Source organism: Lissotriton helveticus, chromosome 3_2 (assembly GCF_964261635.1).
Source record: "Lissotriton helveticus chromosome 3_2, aLisHel1.1, whole genome shotgun sequence".
In the NCBI taxonomy this organism is placed as follows: Eukaryota; Metazoa; Chordata; class Amphibia; order Caudata; family Salamandridae; genus Lissotriton; species Lissotriton helveticus.
In genome coordinates, this window is record NC_136062.1 from 85,746,106 (window position 1) to 85,758,941 (window position 12,836).

Below are 12,836 nucleotides of genomic sequence, written 5' to 3' on the forward strand. Positions count from 1 at the left end.
TGTTTGGAAATGGCTGGGCTTACTTATATACTATTGCGCGACCTCTGAGGTGTCTGTAAAACTTACCTATTGTCCTGAAGTTTTGTCCTGAATTTTGACCTCCTGTCCTGAATTTGTGTCCTGAATTTTGACCCTTTGTCCTGAATTTTTACACTCACCGTCCTGAATTTGCACCAATGCCAGTTGGTCACCCTAGTGCAAATGCCCGCTGCGTGTAATCTAACAATGCACATGGAAAAGGTGGGGCGGAGGGAAATGTCGCGTTTGTGCTCAGAGGGTGGGGGGCGGGCTCAGCGTGAATCGGGAGGGTGAAAGTAATATTTAATGAAAGCAAGCAACTTCGTAGCTCCCAGGTGGCATAATAAAAATTTAAAAAGGAAGCGGCGCACGCTGAACAAAAGAAAAGGAAGCCATTAGCTTCATAGCATGGCATCCCGCTCCCTTCGCGCTGCTCCTAATTAAAACAAGTGCGTGTGGCTGCTAACTAAAACAAGTGAGAGCAGACACAAACTGTTGTTAGGCGCCGCTGCTTCTGGTCTACACAGAAGTTAGGTATGGGATCAACAGCCAACAGAAAGCAGGATAAGAACAGCAATGCCCCAGTTACACAAATGGCAAGCAGGATGACAAAATACACCGAGTTTCATCCAGCATTCAGATGACTTTATGTCTCACTGAGACAGCGCATGCACCGCATGCTCTGCCAAGGCGAGAACTAAAAAATAGCATTACATGGAAGTAATGTTGAGGCGAACACACATATTGAGCCTCTGCTATATTAGCACACCAGGTACCATTTTTATCATTATTATCTGTAACTTGTAGGTCGGACAATGATTATTGCAGCAGATAATCCTCTAAACTATGCAATTGGGATTGGTGTCTTTAATTTACAGGTGACATTCAATGAATGGATCTTTGGCTATTTCCCAAGCCCCTTTTGAAACCATACGTAGACCTCAATGCTTGAACAGATTTGAAGGGTTTGACTTTTCAGAATATTATCTTCCCTCCAATAGGCACCACTGCCTTATGTATGTACCTCTCGCCCTCGCTCATAGTGGCAATATATATTTTAGTTGGGCACACTGGGGCCATTTTCTGGAAATCCCAGCCCCCCTTATCCCCCAAACATCACACTCACTGTCTTCAATATGCCCTTAGTTGCTGAAGACGTAGATACAGACTAACCCTGCAAGGATATACTAATGGCGGATTACATGCGACATAAATATGTTTGACTTAACGTAACTTTTTAAAAAATCACCTTTCATTTCCAGAGCCTGCTCCTGGAGACGGATTTCCAGATCCATCTTTTGTCTTTGAAGTTCAGAAATCTGCTGTTTAAGGTCTGGAAGCAACTTGATAAAACAGAAAAAAACAGAATTTCACAAGCCTACTCTTCTTGAAAATCTCTGCTTTTGACCTACTTTACGGTGTGTTACAAAAAAGTGTGAATTGGTAAATGCAGCCTTGTCGGCCTAAATTCCATTCCTGTTTCATTAATGATGTACCAAAAAGAGGAAACGTCTCAAACAAATAAACACATCAGGCTGCATACTTCTCCTAACTTACCCCACCGGTAAAAGCTGGGTGCACAAAAGCAGCAAATCATATTCTACATAAGGAATTATACAAAAGTTCAAGTCTATGCTGGCAGCATGCCAATTAGTACAAGTCAACCGCATAAGAGTCAAGTACATTTCTTGGGTCTTCCACTGAGATGCTTTTCCTGCACTTTTGCAAGGAAATACTGAAAACACACAGATTTTATGAAATAACGAATTTCGGACATCCAACTTCAGCATCTATTCATGTATAAATACAAACAAACTCACTGAGTCAATAAATTACGCGTTTACTTAACATGCGCTTATGCCATCAGCAATTTGAAATGTAAAGAGAGTATGTGTTTTAAATTTTACACTGTGCTGTGCCATGAAGAGTTAAGTTTGGAGGAAGAAATATTCCAGGATTAGTAAACTCAGGATTACATTTATGCCCTCCAGCGTTGTCAGGTTGGATAGCTTCATACCTGTATATAGAATAGACTGAATGGCAGAAAACATGTGGGCATGTCAAAATCTAATACTGGTTCTAGCATTAGGATCTAAAAGAATCAGGATGCTAGATAGGGATCCATGGTATACCTATTGCATGATGCAATAATATTTTCTAATATCACTAATAATGTATGTGCGATCAAAACTTCACAGAATAAGGTAGCTGCATTGATTGCTGAAATCATCACACACACACGCACGCACCCACCCCCCCCCCCTCCAAAATATATAAAAGATAATAATGATAGTAAAAAGTGGCTGGTCCCTGTAGTCCCTACAAACCATGCTTTACAAAAATAAGGTACAGACTCTTTCATCTTCAGTGATTGCAGAAAACGGTGATGGGATATGTCATGTTGGCAACAGCAGACCGAAACAAGAAGTACACATTTTATTAATCCGGGTTACATTCAAATGAAACTTGCTTAATTATCCTTTGAAGGCATGCAGCCTATTTAACTATGAGTATTGTTACAGGCACTAGAATTCTTCGCAATAGTATACACATTTTAATAAGCTGGTTGACAAAAGGTCCTCACAGCATAACTGACAAGGCCAGAGCTTTCACTAACAAATGTAAAGTACAGTTGTTCACCATGGGCCAGTACAATAATCAGTGCACAATGCCAATTCCATGTGGCTAAAAACAAGGCATACCTGTCGGGGATCAGCTGCTACTTATGCTCCGTGTCTTTTAGTAATTTACATCCAGCGGCCACTCCTTTAGCTAAGATGGAGGAGTGTTGCAGCACATGAAAAATAGAATGATAATAACACCATGTTATCACCATTTTATTTTTCAATCCTGGCTTTAGGTGTGGGACGGGGCAGTGCTGGGCTGCCCACACAGCAGGGTAGGTGTGGTGGGCACTTTCTATGTGAGCATGACGGTTTGGCCTGTTGTCTTGGGCCGGCCAAACAGTCATGCGCACATAGCATGTTCTCCACCAGGGTGTATTGTACAGCCTGGGTAGAGAACATGCACAGCCTCCCACTCCCCGTCTGAGCGCCAAACCATGGCGCTCAGACGTGTCTGGAGCTTGTGGGCTTCCTGTTTCCTGCATCGGACATCGTCGGAGGAGAGGAGGTGGCTTGCAGGTAAGTGGATTTAACTTTTTTTAAAATACCCGTCCGGTCCTCCCCTCTGCTCCACCACTACTGCTCCGTGGCATGCGCTACTGTATCTATATGGTGCTAGCTCATGTTTGCATGCACAAACCAAAAAAGCAGGGTGTTAGAAACATTTATTTATACTGTAACTAGAACATTTTGCGAAATGTTAGTGTGTCCTATTATATAGGATTAAATCTGATGCAAAGATAATGTTCATCCTGTGCCCAATTCTGCATCATTACTTTTAAATAGATAAACTTTTCAGAATATCTCGATTCAGAAAACTGATTTTAGCTGACTATGGGACACAGCACTTTCCTGGTGAAGTAGCTGTAACAGAATAGGGGGCAGAAGTGATTTGGTGGTTCAAAATTAAAATGGTAGACAGTGAGCAAATGTCTAGGTTTTACAAAAAAACAAAATGATTGAAATTGAATTTGTACAGCAAGTCCTGAAACTAGTTTACATTACATTTTGATAAGTACATTATTGGGGAAGCTTGCTCTCTATATAGGGCACCAACATGAGGGACACTGTGTAGAGTGTCTAGGCAAACCCGAAAGAAATTACAGAGCCACAAATTAGAACCCAAATGCTCTCTTTTGTGGTAGTATGGGCAAGTAGTTAGGCATATCAGAGGGTAGCTCTAAGCGGTTATTACACACACAGTAAATGAGACACACACTCAATAAAGAAATCCCCCAAAAAACACATACTTTCATATAAATTAAGATACCAAGATCATCTGATTCAGCGGATTACTTTTTGAGTTATGAATCTTTACAGTTTTCAGAAATGGACACTGCATTTTCTGGACCGGCAATGTTATCCTATGGAGGAAAACATGAATTGCATTTTGGCACTTGTCATTGACTTACTGGCCTGTTCTTCTGGACTTAAGGCGAGTATGGGGAAAGGTCCAAGGCCACACCAACAGTTCACCTTGGGGAGGTGTGGGGCGTTCGGGTGCAGAGGTGTGTCACGGTGTCAGGTGTCCCGTTCACTTCAATGGCAGAATGGTCTGGTTACATAGAGGCTGCAAGCAGTGACTCTGTCACCAGTCTGGGTGAACCCACAGGGATCCTCCAACTCTTGAGATCATCTGTCATGCAGGGATACCTTTGGTCCACTTCTCCTTGGACTGTGGCGATCAGGTGCAGTGGTGTTGGATTTTGGTGCTTTGGTGCAGGAGGGGGCCTGCAGAAAGAGGCTGCAGACAGCGCCTGGAAGTCCATTCTGGGCAAACCGGAGCATAGACTTGGCTCTTAAGGGTCAGGGGACCCCTTGGACTCAGGCTCTGGACCTAGGGTGCATAGGTGCTCTGAGGCGTCAGGTGGCAGCGGTTGCAGACTCCCTTCTTTGTCTTTGTTTTCTGCAGGAGGGACAAACAGGGCAGCTGGGCCACTTACAATGTGGGTCTCACTGTCACTGAAGTCCCTTGACATGCATGTTGGTCTTCCTCAGTGTTGGTGTCCGGTCTCAGCACAACAAGACTTTGGCTGCTGCAAGGGGTCCAGTACTGAGGGATTGGTACTGTGCGGCTCCGGTTGGTCCTGGCATCCCCACACTTGAAGGGAGGACAGGTCTGATCTGTGGGGGCACTGCTACAACTTTATGTGTGGCTGCTGCGTTGGTAGACTCCGTAGGTGGCAGGTTGGTGTACTAGGTCTTGCTTCCTAGGTGCCTGCGACTGCAAGGGAGTAGCTCCTCTACTCCAAGGGAGTCCCTTTGACAATTTGCAAAGCACTGGCAGCTCTCCGGGTTTCTTGAGATCTGCACAGTGGCATGACAAATCAGTTGCTCCATGACAATTGGGTGCAGCAGACAGGCGGGCAGGGTTGGCACTAAGTCAGGCTTGCTCCTTGATTCCCAGGTCAGCAATCTTCTTTTTCCACTCTTTTTGTGTCCAATGAAATTTGAAGATCTGGTATCAGAGTGTCCTCTAAATACTCCATTTAGGGGTATTAAGCGGAGTGAGGGGTAGCAGCCAATGGGATACCTACCTGTGGGGTCACTATCCCCCTTATATGACTACTTCCTGTGGGAAGTCGGCATAACTCTGTCCCAGAATCACACAGATGGCTAACTCTGAAAAGCCATGTCCAACTCAGATTAGGCCATTTTAGGGGGGTGGGCACGCCAACCTGACTAGCTAATTTTCCCACCTGTCTAGGTGCTAAAGGGCTCTGGATAAAGGGGGTTGGCCTTCTTTCCTGTGAGGGAAGACAGACTCTCATTTCAAAGGCAGGAGCTTATTAGAAGCTCCCCTGCCATTGGAATGCTAATCAGCAGGTCATCCTGTGGGAGGTAGTGTTATCACCCACTTTCTGAGCAGGCTTTGTTTCTGAGCTCCTGAGAGCAAAAGCTCTCACCCTTGGGAGTCATACACTCATCTCTGGTGGCAGGTTGACAGACACCAGTCAGACAACACACGAGGGGCTGGTTGGCTTTCAGGGGGCACCTATAGGCTGCCCTTGGTGTACATATAATAATAAATCCGACACTGGCATCAGTGTGGGTTTATTAATATGAGATCTTTGATACCAAACGTCCCTTTTTCAGTGAAACCATCATGTAGCTGGGAAACATGTTTTCACCAGTGTCCAACATATAATGCACCCTGCCTCATGGTTCAAAGGCATGCTGTAGATGTGACTTACAAATATAAGATGCAATGACTTTGGCATGGCACACAGGACTGTGTCATGCCGGGTTTTCACTCATGGTTTGCACCATGTCAACCAGCCTGCAATGACAGTCTGTGTGGAATTTGCATGTAGGTCCTTAGGGTGGCATAAGATATGCTGCAGCCCTTAGAGACCCTGTGCTCTAAGTATCTGGAGTACCATTTACTTGGGACTTCAAGGGATGCTAAAGTCCTTAGCCAATTGGAGCACAATTAGACTTTGCCTTGTTTTAGGGAAGGAGGACTGTTACTGAAGTCTCGTTAGCGCGTTCAACAAAAGCCCAGTTCCCTACATATTTGTTACAGCACTATAGGTATTAGGAAAAACTAAATGGGAGATACGAAATAACACCCCTCAATTCTTTCCCTTACATACATTTTGGCATTTATGAAAACTAAGGACTCTAAACGTGCTTATAAGGAAAGGCTGTGTATAAACACATGCTTGAGACGTGTGGAAGGAGCCAGGGCTACTAGACAAAGAGTTAAAACTAACAACAACAAAACCTAAAATAAAAATACATAAAACAAATCACAGAACAAGCAAAAAAACAACAATGGGTTATTCACCACAGTACCTAACAAAGAGGATGGAGCACAATCCCTTAAAATATTTTGCCATGTGTTTTTTTACAACTGCTTCACTATTAAACATGAACATATGCCAATGAAAGCATTTTGCATGAACTACGGAACAATATGGAGATGGTCATTGTGAATACAGTATAAGGCAATAACAAAAATGCATCTAAAACTAAATATGTACAATATACATGTCAACTAGACAATGTTGTCAACACATGAATCCATTTTCTTGAAACCTTGTGCTACAAATAGTTACCATGTTTTCCGATGCCAGCCTTGTGACTTCGAGTCTAATACTATCATTCATGTCATTTTTTTCTCTGAACAGCTTCTGTAGATGGCTGGTCTCTTGGCTAAGATGTTCAACTTTAAAATTCAGAACTTCGATTTCCTTTTCATAGTTCTCTTTCTGTGACTGGAAATGACTTTCCAATACTCTGCAAAAAAAAGGTAAAATTAATCTGGGAGTGTCTAAATGCATGGTGATAGTGGTAACTAGACATAATATCGAAGTAAAAATATAGAATGGAAAAAATTTCAAATGGACACAATATAGTGGTTAAAAATATCGAATTGAAGGTAAGTAATATAATATTGATTGTCAAAATATAGAAGTTTAAAATATCGAAGTATATAATATATGCAATAAAATATATTGAATGTTTAATAATATCACATTTTTTAAAGTGTTTTGTATGTTCGTATACGTGTGAAAAGTGTATATTATTTTTGTAATGTATGTTTAATTAGTTTTAAGTAATTAATTTTATGGTATTTAATTTTTGCGTAATTTGATTCTGTAGCGGGTTGTGGGTTTATAGGGGAATAGGGTTGGAAGTAATTTAAATATATTAAATTAAATATATATTTTTTAATTTTTAACTATTTTTTATTTTATTTTGCTTTTTAGTTCTGTAGCGGGTTGTGGGTTTTTAGGGGAATAGGGTAGGAAGTAATTTATTTGTAATTAATTAAATATTTTTATTTATTTATTGGTATTCATTTTGAATTTATTGTTAATTTTTAATTCGTAAATAATTGTTATTAATTGGTAATTCATTTTTATTAATTGATTAATTGATAATTATGTTAATTTTATTAATTTATTTTCCGTGGCGGGTTGTGGGTTTATAGGGGAATAGGGTGGGAAGTAATTTAATTGTAATTAAGTAAATAATGTATTTTTATTTACTGGTATTGATTTTTAATTTATTGTTAATTAATTTTAAATTGTTAATTAATTTTTATTAAATGGTAATTAATCTTTCTTAATTAATTATTTGATAATTATGATTATTTTATTAATTTATTTTCTGTAGTGGGTTGTGGGTTTATAGGGGAATTGGGTGTGAAGTTATGTAGTTGTAATTAATTACATATTAAAAATACTTTTGTGTATTGATAAATAATTTACTGTTAATTATTACTTGGTATTAATTTGTATTAATTATTTTTTGTTATTGAAAATGTGTTAGTTAATTATGAATATGTAATTAATTATTAATAACTAATAATTATTTGTATTTCTAATTAATTAATTATTATACAATATTAAATCGGTAATTAATGTTAATTAATGTTTTATTGGTATTGATATTTAATTTATATATATATATATATATATATATATATATATATATATTGCTTGCACTCCGTTTGACGCTGCTGCATCTCAGTCACACTTCCAGTACTGAAAAAAACAGATAAGTCAGACCCAGATTTCGTGCAAATTCAGTGATTTATTCCATAAAGCAGAATAGCACCCAGCAAGCCCGCATGACGCGTTTCGCCTCTAGCCAGAGGCTTGATCACATGATACATTGCTTGAAAGTGATGAGGGTACTTATTGAGCATGTTGAGAGAGGGGTGGCGCTAGTTGTTTGTGGCCTTCCCTCATTTAACCCCATGTTGGCCAGTATGTTTACCGACTTACTTTTATATTATGCATAAATGGCTCAGTGCCAAGTGTCCCAATTGGAAATTTGGTTTGTGCAACATATATGCAGTGCAAAATACGCAAAAATGGTTTAACATCTTGTAAAGGTAGCTCCAATCTTCAACAATAGTTACTTGATGAACATAGTATATGTGCAAAAATGCATTGTGTAAACATTTGCAATTTTATAAAAAAATATAAAAGACATAATGTCTTATTTGTTATAACATTACATGTTCTACAAAAGAGATTGTTTCTTGAGCTAACCCATCAAACCACAATTAATATACGCCAAATTCATAATGTGTATACAATTCTATAAAAAGCCTTAATAAATATTATCATTAAAACCATCTAATTGTTAACAAAAAAGACCAATTGGAAAATCACAATATCATAACAGGGTATAGTTGACGTCCCAATACTATCAAAGTAGTATACGCTCATGTTCAACAAGTGCAAATCCTCATTGTTAATCCTACCAATAAAGTGCTTAAATAGTGCAAAAATGTGTGATATACATCTTAAAAACTTTTTTTATAGCCATAGGAAGGATATGAAGGGAGGTATTTAGTTGTTAATCTTAATATCCACACCAATTCCCAAAACACTTATAGATGTCTTTGTTCAATTCATTATGCATTCAGATTTTGCTGCATTGTGCAAAATGGAGACTAGATATATTTTGTATACGTGATTAATGATAGTCATAAGTTGATACCCTTGGTGTGATGGTACTACAAACAAGTATACAAATCTTCACTCGCGTTAAGACCTCGCGGGGTCTTACAGTCCAATTTGATAATATATCTAGTTTCTAATGGACAGAGCTTAGCATCACGATATCCTCCTCTTTTGAGTGGCATGACCCAATCAATAGCATAGTACTGCAGAACTGAGGGGTCACTGTTGTGTCGGGTCTCAAAATGGCGGGCCACCGGGTACGCTTGATCTTTTCCCACGATGGCCCTTATGTGCTGCAGTATCCGTTTCTGAACAGGCAAGCGGGTGCTACCCACATACCTGAGTTCACAGGGACACTGCAGCACATAGACTGCGAATTCAGTCCTACATGACAAGCGTTTTTTGATTTGTACAGGGTTACTTCTAAAAGGCACTGTGTACTGGGTTTTATTACAACCATGTCTGCAAGCCTTGCAGACAGAGCATTTTTTGAAGCCTCCACTAAGGGCACCCCAAGTAGCGGAAATCGGTTTCTCTAGTAAATTGCTCACTAGTTTATCTGACATAGATAAGGATTTTCTATATGTTATATCTGGTTTATTAGTGATATATTTTTAAATAACAGGGTCCCCCGTTATTAAATTCCAGTTCTTATAGAAAATCCGCCGAATTTCCTTGTGTTGTTTACTATATGTGGTGATAACCCTAGGTCTAATTTTTGTATCATCCACTGGTGGAAACTTTGGTTTGATCTTAATTGCCAAAGTTTCTTCCCTTGTTACTGAAAGTGATCTGTTGATTGCCCGCTGAATAGTCTTTGCAGAGTACCCACGGGACATGAAGCGTGCCTTACTCTCCTCCTGCGCCTTCTGGCAGTCAAGGTCACTACTACAGATGCGCCTAATCCGCAGCATCTCCCCAAAGGGGATACTGCTGATAAGGTGATGGGGGTGCTGACTGGAAGCATGCAGAACCGTGTTTCCTGCCGTGGGCTTTCTATGTAACCTGGTGTCTAGGCCTGCCTCTGTGACATATACCTCAGTGTCCAAAAAGAACACCGACCTGGCGTCAATATGTGAAGTAAATCTTAAATTTAAACCATTATTGTTTAATTCCTCCACAAAGTCACTGGCTTCCAAAGATGTCCCTCGCCAAACCATGAATATATCATCAATATATCTCAGGTAAAGTGGTACATGTTTTTGCATTGTTGCCCCATGAAGGATTCCAATGGTCTGTTCCTCCCAGAGTCCCATGTGAAGACATGCTAGACTCGGGGAGAAACAAGACCCCATAGCTACCCCTCTAACCTGTTGGTAAATCTGACTATTAAAGAGGAAATAGTTTTGTTCAGGGCATACTTGGATCATAGATAGTAACATTCTGTTGTGTGAGGAAAAGTTCATTGGCCTCTTGTTTAAATAAAATTCCACCGCCTTCATACCATCAGCATGTTTGATTGATGTGTAAAGGGAAGATACATCTAGAGTTATCAGTAAACAGTCAGTGCTCCAAACAACATTATTAACTTTTCTGATAAAATCAGAAGTGTCCTGAACAAAAGATGAAAGACCTTTTACCCATTCCTGGAGGAAAAAATCAATATATTTTGAAATGTTCTCTGTTGAACTATTGATCGCCGATATAATCGGATGCCCAGGTGGTTTATTCAAATCTTTATGTATCTTGGGTATTAGATAAAATGTTGGTATTACCGGGAAATCTTTCTTCATGAAGTTGTACTTATCGTTTGAAATTAATTTGGCGCTTCTCCATGCCATAAGTTTCAGGTTTTATATATCACAATTTCAGATTGCTGTATACAGCAAATGCGCACTCGGAGGCAGGTTTGATAGTAAAGTTTAGTTTATTCCCAAAAGAACGCTACGCGTTTCAACACTAACTTGTGTCTTGATCAAGACACAAGTTAGTGTCGAAACTGTGGAAAAGTAAATTTTGCCATGTTGTATGTGCCTACGTGTTCCCCATCTTATGCTATATGTGCATGATCAATATGCATGTATTCCCCTCTGATCGATTAAAGACGCAATTACAAGTTGTGTCCATCTCTAGTATGCCAGTTTCCAGTCCTTGTGAAAGCAACGAATATTAAGCCTATGTAAACCTACGTTGCCACATTTTACAGTGTGCACGTTAATTCATTGAATTGTCCCCGTTTCTAGGCCTCAAAAGGGCCCAGACTCAGATTCAGCTCCTGTCTCCTGAACCCTCTCCGAGGAGCGATACAGCCCCCACCTGCATCCCTGACCCCTAGCTTACTTTCATGCCTCGCAGTGCCCGGCCCGGCCTGGCTCTGCCTCCCAGTCTGCCAAGAGTATGTTATGATTCTAGTTATCAGTCCGGCCCTCCTTCTCTGCATTCCTAAGCTACTGAATCGCATCAATAGTTTCCGTCATGGTCTAGCCTTACTGTTTCCATGTAAGAGAAATACTGTATTAATATTCATAGAATATTCCTCGCACACGCAATACATGTAGAATTATGCATGCACCAGTCTTAGAGTCTATTAGCTTTTGCCCTGATAACTTTTGGATTCTATCAACATGTACTCTAAACACCAGATACCAGATATGCCTTGGGTACATGTCGCTCTGACACTCCAGACTTTAGTCTCCTCTTCTAGCACAGAAGTCATAGCCCGCAGCTCTCTCTGGTAACACGTCATTGCCCGTTTTCGCGCACCACTAGGTTAGAGATCCCAGCTGCTCAGGTAGCCCCCTCCATGTTTCCGCCCCGTTTATGACACTTCTGTTACGTTTACATCACATGTCTATGTACACGCCCTGTACACGCCTTCTTGTTACATCATTTTGCCCTTATCTTTCGCGACTGCTACGAGTCACGCCTACTGCTACGCCTACTGTATTGAATGTAATGCAATTGTTTTAATATATATACTGTGTACTGTTACTGAAAGTTGCCGATAGCCGATGCCAATCCCCGATTCCCATTTCCCCGGCAGCTGCCATCCCGTACTATTGCAGGCTGTCCTGTTCCTGTCCTTATGCCTGATTAAAGCCTGTCGACTCAAGATACCTCGAATCCTGACTCTTATTTATTGAGCTACCTGTTTTATTGATTATATGAAAAATAGCACCGGTAATTAATTATTTATTTACCACATAATGGCGCCCGAATAGGGACTTGCCCTTTCCCCACGCGCCGGCGAAGCCACGCAGGCCCCCTGATCCTCTGCAGCCGTGACGGAACCATACCGTGCACGTGCAGATATTTCTGCTTCAAGTATCCCTCAGGCCCACGGAGGAGACGGAGGTTGCGGTCCAGCATCCAGACGAGGCGGTGAGGAACGCGGCGAGTCCCGACCAGAGCCCAAGCCGAGAGTCCAAGGTCCGAGGTATCCGGAGGCCCACCTGTAACTGAAGTCCGAAGTTCGTAGTCCGTCGTCGTAGCAGTCCAGTCCAGTCCGAGGCCTTCCGTTCTTGCTGCCCGGTGAGCACCGTTGCTGGGGTAGTATCTAGACAGGGTCAATTAATTTGTCTCTGGTCCGTGGGTTTGGGTACACAGATCCAACACGAAGTGTTCACCTAGGTGGACGCGGGTCCTGACGAGTCTCTTTATGGGACCGGTAAGTTTCGTGCTGTTTTAGCAGTGCATCTAGTAATTCTAGTAAGTTCCGTTCTCGAGAAATTCATGTGTTCTGTTCTCAGTATATCAGGTAATATTCTGTCCGAACTGTTATTTTAAATGTTATTCCATGTGTTTTCAATGTCGTGGTATGAGTGATTTG

The 12,836-nt window shown here is 40.9% G+C and overlaps 1 protein-coding gene across 1 annotated transcript in view; it reads right to left on the bottom strand.

The window, feature by feature from the left end:
- The window catches only part of MYO5C (myosin VC), a 1,267,761-nt gene that overhangs the window by 313,322 nt on the left and 941,603 nt on the right, over positions 1–12,836 (bottom strand). The window contains exons 29-30 of the mRNA XM_078684841.1: positions 6,704–6,884; positions 1,268–1,361 (exon numbers count right to left, since the gene is read on the bottom strand). Coding sequence (XP_078540967.1) covers positions 1,268–1,361; positions 6,704–6,884 — 275 coding nt within the window. The remainder of the gene's footprint in view (positions 1–1,267; positions 1,362–6,703; positions 6,885–12,836) is intronic.